Below are 27,178 nucleotides of genomic sequence, written 5' to 3' on the forward strand. Positions count from 1 at the left end.
TGCCCGGAGCCTCGGCCGCGGCTGGCTCCGCCTCCCCGGCCCCTCCCTGCCGTGGCCGCGCGGGGCGGGGGTGGCGGAGCCGGAGCGGGCGGGGCGCGGGAGGAGGCGGGGGAAGGGGGCGCGGGAGGGGGCGGGGGGAGGGGCGCGGGAGGGGGCGGGGGGAGGAGCGCGGGGAGCCTGGGCGCCCGGCCCCGCCGGTCGTCTGCGGACCCGGGCTCCGCTCTCGGGCCTCGTATACCCCCACCGGGTGCCCACCCACCGAGCCCCGAGGAGCCCGCGCCTGTGTCCTTCTACCCGGCACGCGGCCAGCTCTCCCTTCTGCCCCCACCGCCCGCACATCCCCCACCGCCGCGAGTTGAGGGCTGGACGCTTGCTTCACGTATTATTCAATATCGCAAACATTTATGGAGTGCTCTCCAAGTACCAGGCACTGTGCGGGGAGGCTGGGGGTTCAAAGACGACCAAGACAGACAACCTGGATTTAAGGAACTCCTAGGCCGGACCGGGGACAGTCAGACGCGAGGGCAAGTGGCTGTAACAATGCAGCGTGCTGGGAAAGATTTATCGGTGCACCGTGCCCAGGGGGCGCGGAGAAGGGAGGGAGGAGAAGTCGAGCTGGGAAGACAGCCAGGCTCAATTCTGCCCCGGTGTAGGGGGTGGGGGCTGCGGGGGCGGTGGGGGGGGGGGGCGCGGAGGCAGCTTGTATGCTGGGACTTCTGGGCGACAGGCACTGTGAATGGCCGTGAAGATCACTGACTTTTATTGTGCTGTCTCTATGCCCAGGTGCTCCTTAGATCGCTTTGCATCATATCAGCCCCTGAGATAGACACCATTATTATCTGGGCTCTGTAACCGAAGAAACTGAGGTTTAAGGGTGGAAGGATGTGTATGGAGGAGAGGGCAGAAGCTGCTGGGTGAGTGAGCAGGTGGCTGTGGGTATTAAGAGGGTGAGGAGTAGGCGAGTGAGTTCCCTCCCCTGTCTCCCAGCAGCAAAGAACGCGCCGCAGCACTTGTCGGGAGTGGTGGACCCTGAGATTGCTTCTGAGAGTAAGCCTAGCGTCTAAGAAGAGGAAATGAGTTCCCAGGACCCCGCAGCCTGCAGTAGCATATAGGGAGGCTGTCCGCGGTGGAGTGTCATGATGACATTTCCCCCACCTTCATCAAAAATGATCTACACCAGTGCTTCCTTCTCAAAATGTAATGTGCCTGTGAATCATCTGGAGGTTGTATAGGACTGGAATGGGGCTGGAGTCTGCATTTCTAACAAGCTCCTAGGTGATGTGATGCTCCTTGTGCTGGGTATTCACTTTGAGTACAGAAAGACTGCACAGACACATTTTTACCGGAGAGCTGTGTTGGAGAGATACCAAGAGCCATCCGATATAGAGTCAAATGATTTTTTATGAGCACACCAACAAATGATACTGGTACAACTGGGTATTCATGTGTGTACGTGTGTGTGGCGGGGGGGGCGGGGGGGGGGTACTGCAATCCTTACTTCACACCGCAAAGTTCAATTTAAGACGGACCATAGTCCTAAGCATAAACTGAATTGATAAATCTTCCAGAAGAAAACATAGGAGACTATCTTCTCCATCTTTTGGTAGATCAAGATTTCTTAGAAAGGACATAAACAAGAGAGACACTAAAAAAAAAAAAAATTGATAAATGGACCTCATGTGAATTTAAAACTTCTGTTTATCAAAAAGCACTATCAAGCCACGGACTGAGAGGAACTATTCAGAGCAGATATATCTGACAAAGGACGTGTACCTGGAATAAGAACCCCCTGCAAATCAGTAATAAAAAGGCAACCACACAGCCAACACACACACACACACCACACACACACACACACACACACACAAGCAAAAATGTGAACGCACACTTCACAAAGAAAATATATAATAGCCAATAAGCATGAAAGAAAGTGCTCATCCCATATCATATGTCAGAGGGGAAATGCACCAGCCGCCAGCAGGTAGCACTATCCGTGCACTGGAGGGTGGAAGTGAAAAGTACAGGTAAGGCGGTGAGAACGCAGAAGCACCTGGAACTCTCCAACTGCCATGTGAGAACAACATGGTACGACCACCTAGGGAAAACTGGCAGCTTCGTTGAAAAAATTGAACATGCATCTACCCGTGTGGATCCAGCAATTCTAGCCCTACGTGTTCATCCGAGAGATAATAAAACCATGTGGCTACAACAGCTGCACAAGAATCCGATGCATCTTTATTCATAATAATAAAAAATGGAGAACAATCCGATGTCCTTCAATAAGTGAACGGATAAATTGTGGTGTATCCACATGGGAGTATCATCCTTAAAAAGAAACTCCTCGGGGCGCCTGGGTGGCGCAGTCGGTTAAGCGTCCGACTTCAGCCAGGTCACGATCTCGCGGTCCGTGAGTTCGAGCCCTGCGTCGGGCTCTGGGCTGATGGCTCGGAGCCTGGAGCCTGTTTCCGATTCTGTGTCTCCCTCTCTCTCTGCCCCTCCCCCGTTCATGCTCTGTCTCTCTCTGTCCCAAAAAATAAATAAAAACGTTGAATAAAAGAAAAAAAAATTTAAAAAAAAAGAAACTCCTCTTAGAAGATTATCCTCACCGTGCAACAACACAGGTGAATGTCAAAATACATTATGTCGGATGGAAGAAGGCAGATACAAAAATACATAACAGTATGATTCCTGGAGTGTTAGGATTTTTTTTTTTTTTTTTTTAATTTTTTTTTTTTTTTCAAATTTTATTTTTTTTGGGACAGAGAGAGACAGAGCATGAACGGGGGAGGGGCAGAGAGAGAGGGAGACACAGAATCGGAAACAGGCTCCAGGCTCTGAGCCATCAGCCCAGAGCCCGACGCGGGGCTCGAACTCACGGACCGCGAGATCGTGACCTGGCTGAAGTCGGACGCCCAACCGACTGCGCCACCCAGGCGCCCCTGTTAGGATCTTTTTTAAAGATCTCAAAAGTGAGAGAGAGAGAGCAGGTGCACACCAAGGGGAGGGGCAGAGAGGGAGAGAGAGAATCCCAAGAAGCACGGAGCCCAAGTTCATGTTCCCATGAACAGTGAGACCATGACCTGGGCTGAAACCAAGAGTTGGACGCTCAACCGACTGAGCCACCCAGGTACCCCATGGGGTATTAAGAGCTTGATGCTGTCACTGCACCCAGAGGACTTGATTGGTCCAGAAACCCAGTTTATTATTATCATTATGCAAATTACCTAAATTATCCCAGAGGAGAGAGAGCTATTAACAGACCCATTTCAATAGAGTGGAGTTGTTGGGGCACGTGGCTGGCTGACGCAGTCGGTAGAGTTTACGACTCTCGCTCTCAATCTCAGGGTCATGAGTTCAAACCCCGCATTTGGGCATGGAGCCTAGTTAAAGTTAAAAAAAAAAAATAGAGTGGAGTTGTCAAAAAATTGCTCCTTCAAAAAGCGCCAGAGGGGCGCCTGGGTGGCGCAGTCGGTTAAGCGTCCGACTTCAGCTCAGGTCACGATCTCGCGGTCCGTGAGTCGAGCCCCGCGTCGGGCTCTGGGCTGATGGCTCGGAAGCCTGGGGCCTGTTTCCGATTCTGTGTCTCCCTCTCTCTCTGCCCCTCCCCTGTTCATGCTCTGTCTCTCTCTGTCCCAAAAATAAATAAACGTTGAAAAAAAAAATTAAAAAAAAAAAAAAAGCGCCAGATAGTGCTGCAGAATTTAACCACGTAAAACAGATACCTTAACCTCTTCTAAAACATAGAAACAGAGGGGCGCCTGGGTGGCTCAGTCGGTTAAGCGTCCAACTTCAGCTCAGGTCACGATCTCGCGGTATGTGAGTTCGAGCCCGCGTCGGGCTCTGGGCTGACGGCTCAGAGCCTGGAGCCTGTTTCGGATTCTGTGTCTCCCTCTCTCTCTGACCCTCCCCCGTTCATGCTCTGTCTCTCTCTGTCTCAAAATAAAAATAAACGTTAAAAAGAATTATAAAACATAGAAACAGAAGGAAGTCTTCAGAATTCTTTTTATGAAGCAAACACAGCACTGAGATGAAAACCTGATGAAGAAAAGCAAAAAAACAAAGAAAACCCAACCCCAGAAACCTATCTCACTTATTCCTGAAAACTGCATGAACTGACAATTTCACCAGAACACCAAAAGAATAATACATCATTATCAAGTACAGTATACTCTAAACGTGGCTTAATATTTGGAAATTAAGTGGCCTACCGTTTGTAAATCTATTACTGTAACTCCATGTAAAGTAATATATTAACGTAATAAAAAGTGAAAATTAATATTAAGTCCATAGATGCATCCGTACATGATTTTCTTAATATCTTTGAAAAATGAAGGTGAACAAAAGGTTAAACCGAAAGTTACCATATGAGCCAGCAACTCCACTCCTAGACATGTGCCTAAGAGAGATGAAAATGAAAACACAGAATTTGTACAAGAATGTTCAAGCAGCATTATTTGTAATAGCCCCAAAGTGGAAAAAACCCAATGTCTATCAGTTGGTAAATGGGTAAATAAAAAGGGGCATCACCATGCAATGGAATTTTTTTTGACTTTTTTCAATATTTATTTTCAAGAGGGGGGCCAGAGGGGCAGAGAGAGAGGGAGACACAGAATTCGAAGCAGACTCCAGGCTCTGAGCTGTCAGCACAGAGCCCAACGCGGGGCTCGAACTCGTGAACCTTGGGATCATGAACTGAGCCAAAGTCGGACACTTAACCGACTGAGCCACCCAGATGCCCCACGTAATACTATCAAGTAATAAAAAGAAATGAAGTACTCATATATGCCACAACCTGGAAGAACCTGACAACGTGATGCTAAGTGAAAGAAGTCAGTCATAAAAGACCAATTATTGTACGATTCCATTAATAGGAAAAATCCAGAATAAGCAAATTTACAGAGACAGAAAAAGGTGTGGTTGCCTAGGTTGGGGGAATGGAGGTGAGGAGTGAAAGGTAATGGGTACCAGATTTCTTTTGAAGGTGATGAGAATGATCTAAAATTAGATTATGGTGATGGTTTTACAACCTCTGTTGAATATACTAATCTCTGTGAGTCTACTAAAAATGCTACTATTCAGTCTCTGAATAGACTACAAGCCATTGAGTTGTACAGTTTACATGAAGAGGTTTTATGGTGTGTAAATTATATCTCAGTAGAGTTGTTTTTATAAAAAGTAAATAGACTAAATCCTCCAATTGTAAGGGATTGTCAGACTGATTTAAAAAGCAAGACTTGGGGGCGCCTGGGTGGCTCAGTCGGTTAAGCGTCCGACTTCAGCTCAGGTCACGATCTCACGGTCCGTGAGTTCGAGCCCCGCGTCGGGCTCTGGGCTGATGGCTCAGAGCCTGGAGCCTGTTTCCGATTCTGTGTCTCCCTCTCTCTCTGCCCCTCCCCCGTTCATGCTCTGTCTCTCTCTGTCTCAAAAATAAATAAACGTTAAAAAAATTTAAAAAAAAAAAAAAAAAGCAAGACTTGGGGGCTCCTGGGTGGCTCAGTCGTTTGAGCATCTGGCTCTTGACCATGGTCTCGCGGTTTGAGACACAGCCCCACACTGGGCTCTGAGCTGGCAGTGAGGCTCTCTCTCTCTCCTTCTCTCTCTGTCCCCCACCCCCCCCACTCGTGCTTTGTCTCTGTCTCAAAATAAATAAATAAACTAAAAAAAAAAAAAAAAAAAAGGCAAGACTTAACTGTAGGCCAGCTAGAAGAAACTCACTTTGTACATAAAACACTTGGGTTCAGGTCATGATCTCTCGGTCTGCGAGTTCGAGCCCCGTGTCAGGCTCCGGGCTGACAGCTCAGAGCCTGGAGCCTGCTTCCGATTCTGTGTCTCCCTCTCTCTCCCCCTCCCCTGCTCATTCTCTGTCCCTCTCTGTCTCTCAAAACTAAATGTTGAAAAAAAAATTTTTAATAAAAAAAAATTTTTAAGTTTGGTACCGAAGAAACCACCAACAGCTAGACAAATAGAACAGACTAGAAAGTGCAGAAATAATCCTCATGATATGGTAATTTAACTTTTCAGAAAGATGACATTATAAATAAGTGTGGAGAGAGGAATTACTAAAAAAAAAAATAGTGTGGGGACAACTAGCTTGTCTTTATGTAAAAAGAAAAAAAAAGAAAGCTGGATCCCCACCTCACTTCTCACACCCAAAATACTTCTCCAGTGGATTATTTTTATAATCTTGGAGTGAGGGAAGGCCATTCTAAGCCAAAATCCAAACCCAAATCTATAAAGGAAAAGATAGACATGTGTGACTAAGTGAAACGTAAACACATTTATGGACAAAATATTATTTGTAACGTGATAGGATATGGTACACAACATGACCCATAGTTAAATTCCTTAATTTATAAGCATTCACACAAATCAATAAGATGGAAAAAAGGGGCACCTGGGTAGCTCAGTCGGTTAAGCAGCTGACTGGTTTTGGCTCTGGTCATGATCTCACAGTTCGTGAGTTCAAGCCCCATGTCGGGCTCCGTGCTGACAGTACGGAGCCTGCTTGGGATTCTCTCTCTCTCTCCCTCTCTCTCTGCCCCTCTCACTCTGTCTCTCTCTCTCTCAAAAATAAATAAAATTTTTTTAAAAATTTAAAAAATAAGGGGCGCCTGGGTGGCACGGTCGGTTAAGCATCCGACTTCAGCCAGGTCGCGATCTCGCGGTCCGTGAGTTCGAGCCCCGCGTCAGGCTCTGGGCTGATGGCTTGGAGCCTGGAGGCTGTTTCTGATTCTGTGTCTCCCTCTCTCTCTGCCCCTCCCCCGTTCATGCTCTGTCTCTCTCTGTCCCAAAAAAAAAAAAAAAAAAAAAAAAAAAATTAAAAAATAAGATGGAAAAAGGAAAACTGGCTAAAAAAAGTAGTTTGCTACAAAAGAAATAGATACAGTCAATAAACATACAAAAAGATGCACAACTCATAATCACAGAATTCTAAACCAAAATAAAAAGCGATGTCCCTTTTCACCTACTAAGGCAAAAATGCTTAAGTTTGTTGACATCCAATGCGGTCAAGGACCATACATGGAAATAAACAGCTTATACTGGAAGGGGCGTTGGTGCACGCCTTCTGGAAGATGATTTAGCATATTAGTTACTAAAATGTTCATATGTCCCTGTCCTTTAGCCCAGGGGATATTTGGGCCAGCAAGTTGGAAGGAAAAATATGCAGAGAAAGACAGGGATGCTTGGGTGGATGAGAGTCTGGATTGGAGAGCTAGGGAGAGGCCTGCACCCCAGGACAGAGATGACTCAGGGCAGAGTGGGCCAGGATGGCTAGGGGCCCAGGCAGGGCTGGTGTCAAGGGCCAGGTCGGGGATGCTCTGGGCGGGTCAGCTGCACACGGAACGGGAAGAGGAGCTTGGTGGCAGAGAAATGAGTGGCTTGGGCTCCGTCCTTACAGGGAGAGGAGGGTAAAGGAAGCAATTCTGAAAAAGACAGACTGTCAGCGATCCTCAGAGAGGTGACGCAAAGAATCCTTGAGGCTACAGGTCTGCCTCGTTTGGTTTGGCACTTGGCCCAGACACCGAAGGGAACGGGGAATAATTCCAAGAGGAGAAATGGGCTCCCTCCCAGACACACATCAGGAGGGTGAGTCAGAAGGGTCTGAAGAAAGGGCGGGTTCAGCCCATTTACATCTCACTGAGAACAAAGGAAAGTACTTGTAACTACTTTTTTTTCTTTTCTGGTAACATTTCCCATTTGTTGCTATTGTTATCCCATCTCAAAAAAAAAAAAAAAAAAAAAAACACGGTTTAGGGGCTCCTGGGTGGCTCAGTCGGTTAAGCTTCCGACTTCAGCCCAGGTCGTGATCTCACAGTCCGTGGGTTCGAGCCTCCGTGTCAGGCTCTGTGCTGACAGCTTGGAGCCTGCTTTGGATTCTGTGTCTCCCTCTCTCTCTCTGCCCCTCCCCTGCTCATGCTCTCTCTCTGTCTCAAAAATAAATTAAAAACATTAAACAAAAACTAAAAAAAAAAAAAAGGTTTAGATCGTGGATAGAATGCGCACACAGGAAAGGGCACAAAACAAGACAATTTCACAAATCAGTGAAAAGTGAACACCTGTGGAGCCACCGCCTGGGCTGGGGGGAATCAACTGGGGGCCCCAGAAGCCCGGGGGTGCGCCCTCCCTGCAGATTACAAATTCAACCACTACCCTGACACAGAATCCAAAGCAGGCTCCAGGCTCCGAGCTGTCAACACAGAGCATGATGTGGAGTTCGAACCCACGAGAACCGCGAGATCATGACCTGAGCCGAAGTCGGAGGCTTAGATGACTGAGCCACCCAGGCACCTCTGCCCTGACTTCTATAGTCATTATTCCTGCTTTCTGGTTTTACCATCTAAGTGTATGCACGATGTGTCTGGTCTGTTTTTAAACTTTTCTAAATGGAATCCTACAGTATGTCTTTCGTATGCCTGGCTTCCTTCACTCAGCATAATCTTCTTTTATGATTTATCCAATTTATCCGCGTTGACTGAGATGTATGGCCAATGTTTCTCCCCCATGTGGGGACCTAAGTGTCCAAACACTACTTAATGAAAAGACCACGCTTCCCTCACTACTCTGTTGTGCCACCTGTCACCACTGGGTGTCTATACTGTGCCTCCCTGAGACCCAGGCAAGAGGGTCCCCTGCCCCGGGCAGCAGGTGCTAGCACCCCGGTTCTCTATTATCATCTCAACTGTGTCTGATCTGAACCCCGTCCGTTGGATTCTTCATCATAATGATCACACTTTTTTCAGTTCTGGAATTTTATGTCATCCTTTTTCGAGTCTGCTATGTAATTTTTTATAGTTTCCACTTCTCTGCCCAGCATTTCAAATTTGACCTGGATCTCCTCGAACATAGTAAGAATGGTTGTGTTCAGGCTGCGGCTGCTGTTTTCAACATCTGGAGTCTCCACGGGTCTGTTTCTATGCTCAGCTGTCTCTGCACGTTCTCGCTTATGGAGTCTTGTCTCCTCATACAGCTGGTTATCTTTGATGGTTTATTAGATGGTATTTACTTTTTTTTTTATTTTTTTTTAACGTTTATTTATTTTTGAGACAGAGAGACAGAGCATGAACAGGGGAGGAGCAGAGAGAGAGGGAGACACAGAATCTGAAACAGGCTCCAGGCTCTGAGCTGTCAGCACAGAGCCTGACGCCGGGCTCAAACTCACGGACCATGAGGTCATGACCTGAGGCGAAGTCGGACGCTTAACCAACCAAGCCACCCAAGCGCCCCCTAGATAGTATTTTCAAAAACAATTTTTAAAATAACTTGAGACTCAGGCTGATGCTATTTTCCTCCAGAAAGGGTTTTTTCATTGGTATCTTTAAGGTATCTTACCTGGGGGTAAGGGTAGGGTCTGATACCAGACCAGGAACATTTTAAATACAGTTTAAAGCCTGAAATTTCCTTTTTTTTTTTTTTAACTAAAATTTTTAATGTTTATTTTTGAGAGAGAGAGAGAGAGGAGAGAGCAGGGGAGGGGCAGACACACACGCACACACACACACACACACAGACACACACACACGATCCAAAGCAGGCTCAAGGCTCTGAGCTGTCAGCACAGAGCCCTACTCGGGGCTCAAACCCACCACCTGAGAGATCATGACCTGAAGCCAAAGTCAGATGCCCAACTGGCTGAGCCATCCAGGTGCCCCAAAGCTTGAAGATTCCTGAGATAGAAGCTGAGTGAAAGTCCATGGTGGCCTCATTTATTTGCAGTTCACCCTTCTCCCAAAATGCAGCCCTTAGGAGTTCTAGCCTAATGTGATATTATGTATAGCTATGTATGATACCTAAGGGTGGGCAATCTGGTGGATACATATTGAGAGAGAGGGCCACAGACTCCTAGCTCACCTTCTTAGCTGCTTCTTCTAAATCAGTACATACTCTCAAGGACAAAAGCACCTTGAACACTCAGCTCATCTTTCTGGGTTTCGACTTGTAGACCTCGGCATAGTAACCCCTCACACTCTTATTAGCTCTTCCCCGCTTGCTCTAAAACAAAAAACAAACAAACAAACAAAACTTGTATTGTGAAACAATCTTAGATTTACAGAAAAGTTGCAAAGATAGCCCAGAAAGTGCCTGGATATCCCTCACTCCGCTTCCCCTCATGTTAACATCTTACATAACCTGGTACATTTGTCACAACGAAGCAATTAACATGGGTACGTTACTATTAGCGGAACTCTAGACTCTATTAGCATTTCACTAATTTTCTTCCACTAATAGCCTTTCTCTGTTCTGGGATCCAATCCAAGCGACCACACTACTGCATTTAACTTCCAAAGTTTTTTGAGATTTTAAAATCTATGTCTGTTTCATCCAGCTTCTGAGGGAGGATGGCCCTCAGCAGCTCATGTGCTTTGCTGCCCTCCTCCCCAGGATTTCACAGCTACTCCTGGAAGTCAGATGTGTTTCAGAGGTGTTTCAGTGGAAGGGATTGAAAACTTCAGTTTGCGACTGGCTGGGGATGGGGGAGCCACAGGCGGGCTAGAGAATGGGATGTGTGTGAAGGAAGCAGACTTTGTGGTGGTTTAGGCTATGTAGCCTCTCTTTGTTGTAGCAAAAAACAAATTGAAGGGCTCAGTGGCTAAACACATCAAAGCCTGCCTCTTGCTCACACCTAGTCCGCTGCAGGCTTGGAAACTGTGGGGGGGGGGGGGCAGCTTTCTTCCAAGCGGTGACTCAGGGATGCAGACTTTTTCCAGCCTGTGGCTCATCCATCTTAGTTGGGGGACACTTCTTCCCTCTTCCTGATGTTTCTTTCCTTCCAAGAGGAGAGACCCCCAGTGGTGTTAACACCCTTGGTCTCTCTCCACGCCTTTATTTATTTGATTTGAATTTGGAAGGAGAAACAAGGCGTGTATCAGGCAGCCTGCTTTTCTACTCTTTCTCCTGGGAGCTGCCTCGCCTGCGGGAGGGTGTGTTAGGCGCTGCCACTCCCCGGCTAGGGTGTGACAGGGACGGCCCGGCCCTCGGTGGGGGGAGGGCTGCAGTTTTCTAGCACGGTCTAGGACGGTAGAAAGTCGGTCTGATTCTGGGGTTCAGATGAGGAAGCCCACTCTGCTCTACCGAAAGCCTTGTGTGTGCACCTGTGCAAACACAACTTACACAATTTACACTTTTTTTGAAGAATTTCCTCTTTTTTTTAATTTTTAACGTTTTTATTTATTATTTCTGAGAGAGAGAGAGAGAGAGAGAGAAGGGCAAAGAGAGAGGGAGACAGAATCTAAAGCAGGCTCCGGGCTCTGAGCTGTCAGCCTAGAGCCCGACGTGGGGCTCCAACTCATGAACCGTGAGATTGTGACCCAAGCTGAAGTCGGACGATTGACCCACTGAGCCACCCAGGCACCCCACGCTTTTTTTTTTTTTTTCATCGATTCAGTCATCATCCAAGGCGGTGGCTCTCCACCTAGAGTAGTTTTTCCTCCCAGGGGGGCATTTGACAATGTCTAGAGACATTTTTGATTGTCACGACTTGGGGGGCAGGGAGGACACTACTGGCATCTAGTGGGTAGAGGCCAGATATGCTGCTAAACATCCTATAATGGCACAGGACAGCCCCTCATAACATAGAATTCTCTAGTCCAAAATGTCAATAGTTGTGATGTCCAGAAACCCTGATCTAAGAGGAAAAAATCTCTGTCTTAGATCAGCAGAAGCGGCTTATTCCAGCCACGTCCAATCCAGAGGGGCACCAGACCCGGTGACTGTCAAGCTGGGCTCTTTTCTGGCCAGATGTTGTCTGCCCTGCTCACAAGCCTTTCTAAACCCTGCTCCACAGCTGGAACTTCGGTTTCAATGAAGGTTTTCTCAGATGGCTCAGAGTAAACTTGAGAGTATCTGCCCCATTCTCCTTTCTCCCTAAGGTGGTTCTAAGTCCTGGAGGTCATTAATTACCATTAGGAACTAGAAAAGTAGGGGGCAGCCTTGACCATTACCTACCTGTGTCAGCATCCGCTGGGCTCTCCACTTCCTGGGGGGCTGTTCCTTCCTCCCCTGGTCTGCCGCCCACCCCATCACCCCAGCCATGGCACCTCCAGGCTCACGGATGTCATAAGGATGCGATGAGGCTGCCACAGAGCCACAGATCCAGGAGCCCCTTTTCCCCACTGCTCTCCCATCCTGTGATGGCTGGGCACCTCCCAGCACTCTGGTAGGAAGCAGGACACAAGGGCTGCTCTCAGATCTCCAAACCCATCGGGGGCATCTATCTGATGCTCCTCACATCCCCCATGGGATAGGACTAGCCACAGAGCCCACACCAATCTTCACTCTAGGCCCTTCTCCCCAACTCACGCACTACTTTTGGGCCTGAGGATCTATTTCTAATGGAATCCTCAAGCCTAGCTCCTGGCTAGGGGTGGGGCTGGGAGGGCAGAGGGAAGGACTTCACAATACGCATGCCTGGAGCAGGGACGATGCATATTGGACCCAAGACCATTTTCATAAAACATAAATTTTTGTTAATGCCTCCTTACTCTCCATAAATGACACCATAATAGTATGCCTTCTCATACACTTAATTTTTAAAAAATCATAATACCGTATCTGTACCATAACAGGGACGGGGGAAGGAAAACAACTTGTAACCATATAACACATATTTCAAAATGTCAGTGCTCACGCCCCATGACACTGGAAAACATAATAAAGTGTCAGATGCTTGCCTCTGCTTATAATAAGTAAGTTCGGATTTAAGAAAAGTAAGAAGATCAGAATTTACTCTGTATAAGGACAAAACAGGAAAGAGAGAGATAAAGATCAAAGGCTAGAATAAATATTATTTTAACCCGTGTTTTTATTTATTTATTTATTTTGAGAGCGACAGAGAAGAGCAGGGGAGGGGCAGAGATGAGAGAGAGAGAAGGATCCTAAGCAGGCTCCAATGGGGGGGCTTAAACCCAAGAACCGTGAGATCATGACCTGAGCTGAAATCAGGAGTCCAACGCTTAACCGACTGAGCCACCCAGGCGCCCAGCCTGTGTTTTTAAAAACTGCAAAAATTGATTACATTTTGTAGTCTGTACATGTGCTGGGAGTCAGGTTCCCAGGTCCCTGCTCATTCAATGCCAGCCATGCCTCCTGGTCATTGTGAAATTAAGACTGTCTCCCCACATTGCCAGAATCACACGCACATACAGTCGCGGTTCCTTGAACCACTGAGTTAATGCTTCAAATAAATATTAACCCACCAAGTGAGAAAAATTCCAACTGTATATGTGGCAGCATATATCCCAAATGTTAACCGTCGTTTTCCAGAGGGAAGGGGAATTACAGGAAACATGCCCATTCTTTTTTACTTTATTTAACATTTCCCAATAAAATGTTGCTTGCAACCGCTATGAAGTTTTGCGACCAAGAAACCCCCGACAGAGCTATCTTGAAGAACGATGTGCCAGGGCTCCCTCTAGTGGGCATGTTTGTTTTTGCTCCTTTAAAGGCGGATTCAATTCTGTGATGAGACATTGTCAATTCACTTTGTTTTTTAATGTTTATTTTCTTTTTGAGACAGAGAGAGACAGAGCACTGGCGGGGGAGGGGCAGAGAGAGAGGGAGACACAGAATCCGAAGCAGGCTCCAGGCTCCGAGCTGTCAGCACAGAGCCCGACACGGAGCTCAAACTCACGGACCGTGAGATCATGACCTGAGCTGAAGTCGGACGTTTAACCGACTGAGCCACCCAAGCGCCCCATTAACTCACTTTTTTTTTAATGCCAAGATAACGCGGACGGGGAGCCCCGCCTCACAGCGCGGTCTGCAGGTGGTTCCAGGTATCCCCCTCCTCCCAGTCCTTCTGCTTCCCTCAGCCCCATCCGCATCGCCGCCCGGTGGCCAAAAGCAGTACTGCGTCCTCGGGAGGCGACGCAGAGGGAGGGGCAGTGGGCGCTGCCACCAGGACCCCTAACCTCGGTACCGTTGACCACTTAGTCTGGTAAAGCTTATGGACCTCCTCTCAGAAGAACCGTCTTTTAAACATGTAAGATCACATCCATATGCCTAAAAGAAAGCCAATAATATTGAAGTGATTATCAAAGTACTTATAATTGTGTAATACAGTAATAAATGTGTTCCATCAGCGCTTTCAAAAATCAGCTCTGGTGGCAGGCCTAGTAACTCTTTTCCAAGTCCTGAGGGACACATACGGTATTTGGAGCTGTCGGCGACAACTTGATGTGCTCTATCTAGTGTCTGCCTTTTTTTCTTTTCTTTTTTTTTTTTTTTTTTTTTTTTTTTGGTGACAGAGTCACAGGCACTGCTAACACTCACACTAGAAAGAAAAGATAAATCCTTAAAGGTTAGTAAAAGTCAATGTGCAAGTTTTTCCCATCCAAATTCTTGGACTCCCTGAACGCTACGCTCAGACCTTCTGGGGTGCACGGCGGCGGGCATGGTTAAGACCCCTTCCCCCCCCCTCCCCCCCAGGGGCACGGGTTTGGGTGAAGCGCCCCGGGGCGGGGGGGGGGGGGGCTGGGGAGGGAGGGGGACGGTAACCCGCGGGGCTGGCGCTGCACTGAGAGTCAGTAAAGGCAATGGCAGAGGCGCCTCCCCCTGGGCGCGGAGGGGGTGACCGACACGGCCCCTCCCCCCCTTCCGTGTCCTGATCTCGTGCCTCTGGAGGAAGTTAAAGCCCCGCGTGGCCCCGAGAGGAGCTCCCAGTTCCCGCGTGTGCTCCTGCACGTCTAGCGCCCACCATGTGGCCCCTCGTCCTGGTCCTGCTGTGGGGCTGCCTCTTGTTCCCAGGTGAGGGGCGGGGGGCGGGGAGGGAGTATGGTGGAGGGATGCGGGGCTCAGGCCCCAGCTGGCAGAGAGAGGACCCCTTGATCCCACCGTCCCTTTTTGTGACCCGGCCTAGCCGCCTGATCCTTCCAGGTTCAGTCCACCGCACTAGCCCTCAGCCCGCAGAGGTTTGGGGGGGGGGGGGAACGGGGGGGGGTGCTGTTTCTTAGAGCCGGGTTTTCTCCCTGCCCTATCCGTTCCAAACCCTCCCTGGTCAGGTGGCCATAAGGGAGGTTTTACCTCTCTCATCTTTAATTTCCTACTCCACACTCAGCCTGGAGGGAGACTGGATGCCCCCTATGTGGTTGCCATGGTAAACTCTGCAAATATGTCTAGAGCCTCCGCTGGTGAGACATAAAGAAGTATCCGGTCTCATCACTTCACGGCCCGTCTTTTTTTTTTTTTTTTTTAACTTTTTAACATCAAGTTTCAGGATGCATCTTGTCCCCGATGACATCCAGTGACGATGCTTTTTCTTAGTGGTATATAAAATTATGGTGTCTCTTCCATGCGACAGCGTCTTAATTTCAATGAAATAGGACGGTATCATCATCATCATCTGTAGATGAGAAAACCCAGATGGCCAGGGAGGTCAAGCAACTTCCCCCAAGGTCGCACAGCTACTAAATGGCAGTGCCGGGATTCAGACTCTGGGCTGTGTGAATCTAGAACTTCCCCCATCACCATCCTTCAGTACCCCCAGTTTAGGGGACCAGCAACAGCCCTGTCCTAATATCCCTTGGCGGGGAAGGGACTACCAGCTCTTAGAGGGCAGCCGCAGGAGAGAGTGAGAGAGGAGGCGTCTTGTGGTCTTGACCCTGGTACTTGCATCCAAGGGATTCCGACCTCCGTCCCTGCTCTGGTTGCAGGTTGTGGAGCCCTGGTGGGCCCCAAGGAGATCAGCGGATTTGAAGGTGACACCGTGTCCCTGCAGTGCACCTACAGGGAGGAGCTGAGGAAGCACAAGAAATACTGGTGCAAGGAGAGTGGGTTCTTTATCTCCCGCTGCTCCAGCACCGTCTACACGGGGGACGACGGCCAGGAGAGGACGGAGGGTAGGGTGTCCCTCCAAGACAACCCCCAGGAGCTCACACTCAAAGTGACCCTGAGGAACCTCACCCTGCGGGATGCCGGGAAGTACTTCTGTGGGGTCTCAAAACTGGGCCGAGATGAATTTTTCCGGGTCTCTCTGCTTGTCTTTCCAGGTAACAAATGTCTCTCCTTCCCCGGATGGGGCATGGGTGATATGGAGGGGAAGAGGGACAGGTGGGCAGCTGATCGGTGCTGGACCCGGTTCTCCATCACCAAAGGGTGGAGCGCTCACATAACCTCATCAGGGCGGGGCGCGGGCTGGGGGGGGGGGGATGAGGGGGGTCTCAGGGACTCGGTGAGGTGACACCAGGGTGGCGTGAGCCTCAGCGGCTGTTTCACAAGGTCACATCTCGCAGATCCGTCAAACTCTGTGCTTGGTGCCTTTCCTTTTTGCTCATATGTGGGAGAGAGATTGCCATGGGCTGGGGTGGGGGGAAGGTGGGGGACAAGGTGAACGTCCCACAGAATAAAAAAGCCTCCCTCCTCAGAGTCAGAGATATTCCTGAGGATTCCGCAGGCAGGACCCACCATCGTGCATCCCAGACGCACTCCACCTCACTGCCAAGCCATGGCCACACGGGCCTCGCCTGGCTTGTGGCCCCAGCTCTTCCTTCTTGCTTCTCTTCCCCAGATCTTGAAGTCCCAAAGTCAAGTGTGAGGAGGGCCTGGGAACCAGCCTAGGAGGAGGAGCTCGTTGAGCGCAGGGACACTAGGGGACTGAGGCTGGAGTCATGGGGCTCTGGCTGGGGACTGAGCATCTCTCTGGATGCCCAGAATCCTACCTGGCTCTGCAGAGCTGAGAAGAAAGAAGTCAGAGAGGACCCAGGGAGGTGGGCAGCCCCCGTCCACTAGCCAGCGAGGGTGAGGCAGGTCTTTGCATCTTGTTTGACACATCGGGGGGGCCGAGACTGCAGAGATGGAGTGATTTGCCCAAGGTCTCATGGCAGGGAGTGGTGGAACCAGGATTCCAATCCAGATTTTTGCCGGCTTTGGTGTCTCCTCTTGCCCTGTCCTGGCCCCATAGCTGAGCCCCATCCCACCCCCGGCCCCATCCCCACTGCCAGATCCCCGACATCCATGGGTCTTCATTTTCATTCAAGGAAATAGAAATGCGCTCACGAAATAATAACAGCAGCACCAAAACCACATTGAACCTGTTCTCCATGATTTACAAGATTCTCTGATTTCTTCTGATTTTCATCGGTATTCAGACCTCATTCTTACCTAGTGGTGGTCAATTTTATCTGTATTTGGGCTCTCTATTTTCAATTTTTACCTCACTTGTAAATATTCATTTGTGTATGATGTATGCATTATTATGTTACCCAGTGTCAGACGTGGTTAACCTTTCTCTGGTAACATTTGGGATATAGAACATAAAGAAGATTGACGGCCGTGGCATGCTGGTGAATGACAACCGGCTGCAGAAGCTCTGATTTGCAATGTTTGCCAGTTTCTGTGGTTTAAATGCCCCTGCCCTTGCCAATTTCCAGCCACCGATAGTTTAACAACCAGCTCACAAAATTCCTGAAAAGGTGGACAGTCCGCTCTCCCGGGTCAGTGTGAGCTGTCTCCAGTGCACCACCGAGTACGGTAAAAGATTAGAATTTCTAGAAAGGTCAGAACAAGACAAGAACCCGCTCTCATTTCTTTTGTTCACCATTGCCTGGAGGCTCGAGGCAATGAAATGCAACAAGATAAAGAAGTATAAATATTGGAAAGGAAGAGATAAATACTCTCTATTTGCGGAAGGTCGGAGAAAGCTTGACCTTGTGTTAGAATAGAGGATGGTGGGGAAAGGGAGTGAGTGAGTCCGGGATGGCTTTCCAGCACAGAGGTGACTGAGGGGCACTGGGGAGTCAGGGAGCTCGGCGGCTCCCGGGGTATCGGCCACACCACGTTTCTGCCCACTGTGCTGGCAGAAGCTAGGCATTTTGTTCTTGAGGGGTCCTAGCCTCGCAGGGAGTCCCAGGAAACAACGTGTTGCAACATAATTGGGCGCAGGGTACTGTGGCTACGCAGGAAGAAGGGACTTGCTCCTTCTGGGGAAGGCGTGGTGGAGGAGGGGAGGACAGAAAGAAGGTGGTTTAGGCCAAGATGGAGAGGAGAGGCAGGGGACACGCAAGGCATAGAGGCGGGCGGGACACCTTAATTAGGCACAGAGGGCAAATAGTGGTGTGGCTCGTACACCGGATGGCAAAGACGTAAAGCCAACATAGCGAGCGGAGGTCTGAGTTTTAATGCTTATTTATTTTTTTGAGAGAGAGCGCAGGCAGGGGAGGGGCAGAGAGAGAGGGGGACAGAGGATCTGAAAGGGGCTCTGTGCTGACCACAGAGAGCCCCCAGTGGGGCTTGAACTCCTAAACCATGAGGTCATGACCTGAGCCAAAGTCAGCCGATCAGCTGATCAACCCACTGAGCCACCCAGGCGCCCCAGGGTCTGAGTTTCAAAGACTTTGAAAGGCATGTTGCAAAGCGTGAGCTTCCGCTTATAGGCAACGAGGGGGCCATTAACTGCTCTAAAGCAAGAAGTGATGGGATCCGGTATATTTTTAGAGACGAAACCCGTATTGGTGCAAAGCGTGCCTTGGAAAGGGCAGGCTGGTGGGCAGCTGGGGACAAGGGAAGCCGAGGGTCTGAGCTGAGTGGGAGGCCAGCCGTCAGCTAGCATCTACCAACCATGGCTCCCAAGCGGCTGAGGGGAGACTGCGAAGGCTCTGAACAGAGGTGGGGGCGGGAAAGCCACTGGCTGCAACCCAGGCAGGAAATCTGGCCCGGAGCAGTGATCCTGGGCTCCCCTGAGACCAGCCTCTCCCTTTCCCTAGGTCCCTGCTGCCCTCCCTCCCCCACTCCCTCCTTCCAGCCTCTTGCTACAAGGAGCCTCCAGCCCCAGGCAAAAGCTTGGCAAACTCCGCTCCCAGAATTGAGTGAGTGAATGGTTTTTCTGTCTCTCCTCCATTCCTCTCTAAAGAAACACCCCGGGAGTGCCTGACCTGGTGCCAGGCACTGCCCTATATGGGCCCCCAGAGCCTGGGAGCTGTACTGTCCGTGGAGGAATCAGGGACTCAGCGGGGTTAGTTCAGGCGAAAAGCAGTACAGCCTGACCCCTGGACCCGTCCCTGTCGCCCTGCCCTGTGGACCCCGTGGCTGCTGAGGGAGGTCAAGGCCTGCAGAGGCATACGTGGTGAGGGTGGGCCTGTGATGGTGACACGAGGTGAGGGCAGAGGTGATAACTGTCCAGGACCGTAGCGGGGGGTGTGATCACACAGGCACCAAAAGGGGCTGAAAACCACACACACGGGTGTGGGGTGTGCCTGAGATAAGGCCTGCTTGCTCAGATGGCTTCGTCTAGGACACCCGGGGTGTCCTTTAGCTGGGATTGTTCTGAGAAGTTGGTCCTGCGTCCAGGGATCGAGGGTCAGAGGTCTGGGAAACGCTGGGATTCGAGGATCAGAGGAGGTGCTGAGGCATTGCTTTTGGACTTGTAGCTTCTCCTGGTCTCCACCAAATAGTCACCACAGCCACGCGGGGGAAGACAGGGGCCGAGGCCTCTCCGTTCCCAGGGACCACTCCGTCCGGGCCCACAGGAACCACCCCGTACGCAGGAACTTCTCCATATGCAGGCACCTCTCCTCACGAAGCAACCTCTCCTCATGCAGGGACCCTCCGCCCATCCACACAGCCGGAGCCCGCCTCGACGGAGGACACTCGTCTGGCCCCCAGCAGGACCTCCCTGTCCAGGTGAGACCCAGGCGACCAAGGTCACCTTTCAGGCCATCCTCAAAGCATAAGGTGTCTTTGAGCGAGTGAGGTCCTAGCACTTCCCCCAGGCCAACACAGCCTCCTGTCACAGTGCGGAGGGCAGACGCGGTCCCCAGCCCCCTCAAGAGGGCCCTTGAGCAGTGAACGACCTACACGGCCAAACCAGCAGCCCTGGTGCTGTGGACACACAGATCCCCCCCCCCCCCAGGTGAAGGGTCCACCGTGGCCCCAGTCCCCACCTCTCTCCCTGCCCCAGCCTAACAGGCAGCCACCCCAGTTTTGCCTGCATACTTTGCACTGGGCCCTGGGCCAAGCATGAAAATATGGAACCCTACCCCCCCAAATTGGTTTTTTTTCTCACCCAAATGGAGTCCCAGCCTGAAGGATTGGTTCTTGGGGGTTATATATCATCACGTTCAGTGACTGACTGAGGCTTCCTGCCTGACTGTTGCCAAGTCCAGACCTAGCTGAAAGTGTTTCCTGGGGTTGGTAGTGGGGGCGGGGGTCCCTTCCACTGGGACCAGACGCTGCGGTCCCTGGTGCCCTCTGATCTCCTCGGGAAAGTCAAAGGACATGGCTGGGAAGCAGACTAAGAATGCCACGGTGCACGGCATGCCACTGACATCTGGTGACAGCTGCTGGGCTCCTCCCGCCTCACCCACAGGGTCTCCATCCCAATGGTCCGCATCTTGGCCCCTGTCCTGGTGCTGCTGTCCCTTCTTCTGGCTGCGGGCCTGGCTGCCCTCGGCAGCTATCTTCTCCGCTGGAGGAAGGAAGGTGAGCAAAAGTAGGGAGGAGAGGATGGGAGGCCAAGGACCTCACTGAGACCTGCAGTCCCCCCGCCATTGCAGGGACACCTTATGGGTCAGTGTGTCCCTCTGAGATATGGGCATCAGGAGCCCCGCCCTTCCCTTCAGAGGGAGCCCCAGGTCAGTCAACACTAGGAAAAAGCAATTCAGATGTGGGAATGGGAGAATGGGAGCTCTTGGCTTGCTCCCATCTGTCCGAACTCATCAGTCACTTCTGTCCCTACCGATCCCAGCAAACCCACGTCCAGCCTCCGCAGATCTAGCTCCCTGTGTGACTGCTGTGGGAGCGGGGCGGGGCGCAGGAGGGCTAAGAGACTAAGCACTTGACCAGGATGGACCCTGCCTGGGGGGGGGGGGGGTCTTGAGATGTGCTCAGCTCCCGTCAAGGCGTGGCTTCAAATCCCAGCTCTGCTACTTTTTATCTGTGTGACCTTGGGGAAGTCACCTAACTTCCCTGAGCCACAGCTTTTTCAGATCACAGATAGAGAATACAACAGAAATAGAATACAAGCCACACATGAAGTCTAAACTTCTCGAATCGTTAACATGAAAAAAAGTAAAAAGAAACCGGAGCTGTTAATTTTAATCATATACTTTATAAACGTGATATTTTCAAAACGTTACCCTTTCAACGTGGAATCAGTATAAAAAGCTTAGTGATACATATTCCACATTCTACATTTTTTTCATATGGAGTCTTCAAAACTCGGAATAATTCAGAGTAGTCATGCCTGCATGACTGCAGCCGTCGCGGCTCGTGGCTCCTTTGATGAACAGCACAGTGTAAGAGGGTTGGCTGAAATGACGGTCACAGGAGCTGCTATGTGCCTTATGTCGCTTCTGTTGCTTCTGTTGCTTTTATCCCCTTTAATGCTCTCAATACTGTGGCATTAGAAACTTACTACAAGTGCCCCCGTTTTACAGGGGAAGAAACTAACGCCGGGTGGTTACTCAGCTTGCCCTGAGTTTGCACAGCCAGGAAACGGTGGAGCCAGGAAGAAGGGTGCCAGAGCCCTTTGCAAATGAGCAATGTTGTCCTAGTGCAGGTGGCCATGGGGGGGGATCCTGGCCATGGGAGGGGGAGGGGGGGATCCTGGGCCTGCCTCCGACTTCTTCCTGTGTGGCCCCCAGGAAGAAATGTCGGCTTTGCCCATGTCCCCAGGTCACCGCAGAGGAGTCAGGGAGAGCACACAGAGTGGGAGCATTCCTGATCAAGACCTCAGAACTTCTTAGCACCTTGCCTCTCAAATTGTGGTCCCCAGCTAGCAGCAGTGACATCCCCTGAAAGCCTGTTAAAAGATTCTCAGGCCCCGAGGCGCCTGAGTGGCTCAGTCGGTTGAGCGTCCGACTTCGGCTCAGGTCATGATCTCACAGTCTGTGAGTTTGAGCCCCGCGTCGGGCTCAGAGCTTGGAGCCTGCCTCAGATTCTGTGTCTCCCTCTCTCTGCCCCTCCCCTGCTCATGCTCTGTCTCTCTCTGTGTCAAAACATTAAAAAAAACCTTTTTTTTTTTTTTTTAATAAAAAAAGACTCTCAGGCCCCACCTCCAACCTGCTGAATGGGAGTGGGCATTTTTATAAAATGTCCCGGGATCCTGTATGCACACTGAGGTTTAAAAGCAATGACCTTAGCCCATGGAATTACTTCCCCAGCCAGTTTCCGGCCCACACAAGGGGATGTCCATGGACTGATCCCAAAAGGCTGGATCCGTGCTGAGGCACCGAGCTGGAAGGAGCTTCTCTGCACAGCCTGTCTGCCTGTTTCCTGTAGGGAAGGCCCTGCTCTAAAGTACAGGGGGGGTCAGTCCACCTCTGTGGCAGCCGGTGCAGGCTTCAGGGTATTCCTGCTGGTCTCTTTCAGCTCAACTGGCCACAGAGACACAGAGGAACGAGAAGGTCCACCTCTCACACTTGGTAAGGAAGGCAGCTGGCCCAAACTCGGATCCCTGTGGGGCAGGACATCAGGATTCCCGGCCCTGCCTCTGCGTCTCCCTACCTGGTTGCCCATGACCGTCCTCCAGGCAAGGCTTGCCTTCCATCTCTGGGGAGTGTGAGTGAGCCCCAAAACCAGGTGCAAGCCACAGAGTGCCCCTCCTCACCCTGGCTTCCCAGCGGGTACCAGGCAGGGGTCTTTCCCGGGGACCCAGCGCCCTCTTCCCCTCCCCCTCCTAGAACCTGACATTGTCAGCGCAGGATCCAGAGGAGTCTTTGGGAGGGCTGCAGAACCACGGGCTCAGGACACAGAGGCCACACCTGCCTCACCCAGCCCCCCACCCCTCCCTGGGCTGTTTACTGAGATGCCTCCTCTCCATTCTCTTAAACATGGGGGCAGGAAAGGGGGGCCGCCATTGCCTTCTTTCCTGGCGCCAGCAAGGACAAAAGACTCAGGCCTGATCCCCCCGGGGAGGGGCTGGGGCAGGAATGGGGTACTGGGCTTTGGCTTAGGAAGCAGCTGCTGTTGTCTCAGGAAGCTCGACAAGGCCAGAGATGGCAGACAGAAGTGAGAGAAAGGTCACGGACAAGGATGGGAGGGGGGCTGCCAGAGCCCCGCCTCCTGGCTATGCCTCCTGGGGTGCACCTTGCCTTCTAGAAGAGGGGCGGGGCAGGAGGGAGAACTGCTGGGGAGGCCAGAGTGCCTGCACCAGCCCCCTGTGCCCACACTGGGGAAGGGCTGCATGGGACTCTTCCGGCTCAGGTGGGAGGAGACAGGAAAGGGCACAGGGCCGAGAGGCTGGTGGGTGGCTGGGGGACCCTTGTCGAGGGAAGGATGAAACAAGGTCTCCCGAGAGGGTCCGAGGCAAGAACCTGTGAACATGACCAATTGAGAGCTTTTGGTTTTCTTTGGTTTATTTCCCTTTTGGCTTCTTTGCAGTTTTTCTAGCAGAGTCTGCAGGTGGAATTTAAAGGGCTTGGGGTTTTCTTCACCCACATTCAGGTCAAAGAGGGAAGGGGACGCTCTGCCGGCTCTGCCAGAGAGCCCCAGGGGTGTGTAAAACTCAGAGGGAAGTATGAGGGGTCAGACCAGCATTTCCGCTGCCCAGAGAGCTATTGCAAGAAGTTCTCATCCTAGAGGGCAGTGCTGGGCTCCTCAGGACTTGACTCCCACTTCCCAAGGCTTCCCTGATTCCCTGCTATTTTTCTAGCGCCTGGACCAGGAGGCTGTCCTATGTAGCTTGTATGTTCAACCACACAGAAAATGTCTCCACACTTGCTGGAGCGGGCCTGTGGCCCATGGCATGGGCAGAGGGACCAACGAGGGACCCGCCCTGGACGTCAGGTGGTGGTCCTGGCCACTGCCTGCATGCATCCATGAGGCTCTTTCCTCAAATTCAGTCACCCTTGAATAGGTGACACTGACGTGGCTGCTGGTGGTCAGCGGTCAGCAGTGGCTGGGTTTGGGCCAAATCACAAAGCTATAAATATGGGGTTAATGGAGAATGGATATGACAACGGGAGTCCTCTGATCGAGCCCCAGCTATGCCGGGTCCTCACCGTAGGCAGGGCCGGGAGAGACCAGGGCCATGAGTGACAGGATTTGTGACTTCTCCTTCCCCTTCCCCTGTTCCCTTGTCCCCTCGTGTCCCCAGTCCTAGCCTGCCTGAGAAATTGTGCTCTGATTTTCATCTTGTCCTGTGAGCCTGGATGTGTCACCAGAGACGGCTCAGATGTCCGCCTCTGTCTCCATCCCCTGCTGCTAGGGAGGTGATAGCAACCGGGGGAAGGGGGCAGTTAGGAGACAAGGGACATGGAAACAAGAAGTGTGAGTCACGCCCTGCCAGGTCGGCAGGCGGGCAGCGTGGTATAGGAAAAGAACTGGGGTCTGAGGTCACATGGTCGTGAGTACAATTCCCAGCTCAGCTACTCAGCAGCTGTGTGACATCTGGCAAGTTACATCACCTCTCTGAGCCTCAGTGTCATTGGGTTGTGGTGAGGCACAAGTGAAGTGAGACACTCAGAAAATGGGGGTTTCTTTCTTTGTCTTTAGTGCCCACTGGGCCATGGGACTTACTGGCTGGGACACCTAAGGGCAGCTATGCCCTTGGGAGACTTGGCTGGGGGAAATGGGGGAGGGGCTGGCATTCCCGACCTGGGGACCTGTGGGGACCGCCAGGCCTGGTCACAGGATGACTCCTACTCACTCGGCCTTGGTTTCCTTATCTGATCAAGGAGGGGGTGCTCAGACTTAACGATTTGTAAAGAACTTTTCCTTTGCGGTTTGTTAATCGGTGAACCTTTGAGGTATTCACATTTGCTCCCCCCCGCCCCCCCCACCAGGGCCTGCGGAGAACCTTGAGCCTGTACATTCTTTCTGCCTCAAGGATAGAAATAACAATAATAAAAACAAAATCGTTCCAGGAGTTCCCAGGTGTTGAGCTGTAAAACACTACCATGAATAGTCATTACAACCCCGAGGGAAGAAAAATTCTTATCCCCATTTTACAGCTGAGGAAACTGAGCCTCAGAGAGGTTAGGAGGCTTGCCCAAGGTCACTCTGAGATGTAGGAAACAGGACGGAAGGACTCTGACTCCACAGCCTGTGTTCTCCACCACCCCCCCCTTGTTTCCCTCCCCTCGCTGTGGTGGGGGAACATCACCCCTGCCAAGAATGGACTGTTCTGAGTCTCTGTTTCAGTCGCTGGACTACGCCGTGATCAACCTTGCAGGGCCCCCTGGGCCTCGAGCCAGCCCAGAGCCCTCCGTCAACCCCTGCACAGAAATCCGGGGCCTCAGCCAGGTGTGAACAGAGGGCACTGGGGGTCTGGAGCCGCCCAGTCGGGCTCCTCTCTGACAATGCGGGGAAATCGGTGGGTGGAGGGGGGACGCTTTCTTCGGCATCCGCTCCCTGAACACTGCCCCCTGCATCCACCCACCTACCCCATCATAACTCAGGACTTTTCATTCAGAACTCAGGATTCTTGACCTTACATCCTCTTTTCCCCCCTATCCAGAAAGTTCTTGAATAGCTTGTTGGTAGTCACAGTTGCAAGAGCTCTGGGTTGCCAGAGGCTATGAAGATGCTCCCGAGGGGTGGATGTTTGGGAGGAGGTGAGGGGCATGAATCAAAGCCTGAGAGGTCTGGGGAGAACTTGTCGGTCTCTGCCCCTTAGATAGAGGCCCAGAACTGTGGAAAAGGCTAGGGTCGACCCCGCAGGCACCTGGGCCACCCCCCGCCCTGCCCCAGCTGGACTCTGCTTTTCATTGCCTGACCGTTGTCTTTACAGACTTCAGAGGAAGAAGAAGTCTATTTCCAGGACCAGGAGGGGGACCTGATCCCAGGGCCTCCCCTCCACATGTCTGGGGAGGAGCTCGGCTTCTCGAAGTTCATCTCAGTGTAGCGGCGAAAATGCTTACAGGGGATCTGAATGGCTGGCTATGCGCTAACCCGGATAAGTTTCCTGCTACAGCTTTCAGAGTTCACCTGCCAGGCTCTGGGGCTGTCCCCTGACCCTTTCCAGGCTCTCCTCCTTCGTGCCCCAGCCCGACTGGAAGCTTTTGTCAGCCCCGGAGCCTGCAGTGGGGGTCTCACAGTCCCAGCGGGAGCCTGGGACCTGCCCAGTATGTTCACATGCTGGCCTAGTCGTGCAGCCAAGGAACTTATGGCCCGTGGAGCTCGCCAGAGCCGGGCCCAGCTCCGGAGATCTGGTCTGACTTTGTATCTGTTGCAAGAAATCCCCTGGGCCTGGGCACCCAACAACAGCCACCCCCTCCAGACCTCACCATCTTCTCTCTTCCTTCCTGACTCAGCACCACTGTCTCCTGCATAAGTGAGTGAGAAAGAAATCTTGCTGGGGACAGACGGGGTTCTGATTTTCGAAATGTGCCTGTAAACCACCTGCACCGCAGTCCTTCAGGAGGCTGGTGAAACATGTGATTCCCTGGGGGTGCCTGGGTGGCTCAGGCGGTTGAGCATCTGACTCTTGATTTCAGCTCAGGTCATGATCCCAGGGTGGTGGGGGCGTTGAACGTGGAGCCTGCTTGGGATTCTCTCTCTCTCTCTCTCTCTCTCTCCCCCTCTGCCCCCCCAATAAAATTTTTAATTTAATTTAATTTAATTTAATTTAAAAATATGATTCCGGGGACCTACTATGGGCTGGGCTCACAACCCTGCCTTTCTAACAAATGTCTGGTGACTCTAATACTTGAGTTTGAGAACCAGTGGGCCTGTTAAATTTTCGGGTTCATCCAGCTTAGAGCCTACATTCGGTGTCTGGGGACTCCCGCCTGCCCCCCCCCACACACACACACAGAGGCTGCTATGTCCACGAGAGGTGAGTTCAGGGCTGGCAGGGACGGTTGCCTTTCCCAGATCCCCACCCAGACATGCATCCCAGGCTTTGGAAGTAGGATGGAGAAAAGCTTGGCTCCTTCCTTGTCTGGAAAGGGTTAATTGCCTATGGATTGGGGCTGGGGGGGGGGGGGGGGGCGGGTGGAGGTAGGAAACCACAGGGTGCAGGTGGGCTTCTGAAAGGCAGGAAGGAGAGGACTGGACAGGAACCTTAGAGGAACCTGAACGTGACCCTGAGTCTGGATCCCTGGGGAGGGGACAGGGGTGGGGGTAGAATACCAGAACTGCTATATTTTCTTTTTCCACTTTCTTTAAAAAATGAAATGAGGGATTGGGGCACCTGGGTGGCGCAGTCGGTTAAGCGTCCGACTTCAGCCAGGTCACGATCTCGCAGTCCGTGAGTTCGAGCCCCGCGTCGGGCTCTGGGCTGATGGCTCGGAGCCTGGAGCCTGTT

At 51.5% G+C, this 27,178-nt stretch overlaps 1 protein-coding gene across 6 annotated transcripts; it reads left to right on the forward strand.

Annotated features, from left to right (window-relative positions):
- Positions 1-14,587: 14,587 nt before the first annotated feature.
- CD300LG (CD300 molecule like family member g) lies at positions 14,588-26,362 on the forward strand. Of its 6 annotated transcripts, none has more exons than XM_030296714.1 (8): positions 14,588-14,742; positions 15,648-15,983; positions 18,696-18,797; positions 19,359-19,611; positions 20,297-20,409; positions 22,300-22,391; positions 25,072-25,173; positions 25,661-26,362. In XM_030296714.1, the coding sequence occupies exons 1-8, from the start codon at positions 14,694-14,696 to the stop codon at positions 25,772-25,774; spliced, it is 1,161 nt and encodes a 386-aa protein (XP_030152574.1). In that variant the 5' UTR covers positions 14,588-14,693; the 3' UTR covers positions 25,775-26,362. The 6 variants fall into 6 exon arrangements, with proteins under 6 accessions (XP_030152574.1, XP_030152571.1, XP_030152569.1 ...); XM_030296709.1 differs by having other exon boundaries at positions 14,589-14,742; positions 22,300-22,352; XM_030296712.1 differs by having other exon boundaries at positions 14,592-14,742; positions 19,530-19,611; positions 22,300-22,352.
- Positions 26,363-27,178: the final 816 nt, after the last annotated feature.

Source organism: Lynx canadensis, chromosome E1, assembly GCF_007474595.2.
Source record: "Lynx canadensis isolate LIC74 chromosome E1, mLynCan4.pri.v2, whole genome shotgun sequence".
In the NCBI taxonomy this organism is placed as follows: domain Eukaryota; kingdom Metazoa; phylum Chordata; class Mammalia; order Carnivora; family Felidae; genus Lynx; species Lynx canadensis.

Excerpts from the sequence above, each read along its gene's own strand:
- CD300LG (XM_030296714.1), top strand. The coding sequence starts at position 14,694 with ATGTGGCCCCTCGTCCTGGTCCTGCTGTGGGGCTGCCTCTTGTTCCCA. Across the intron at positions 19,612-20,296 it reads AGCAGGACCTCCCTGTCCAG|GGTCTCCATCCCAATGGTCC; the intron begins GTGAGACCCAGG and ends CCTCACCCACAG. Across the intron at positions 20,410-22,299 it reads TCTCCGCTGGAGGAAGGAAG|CTCAACTGGCCACAGAGACA; the intron begins GTGAGCAAAAGT and ends GGTCTCTTTCAG.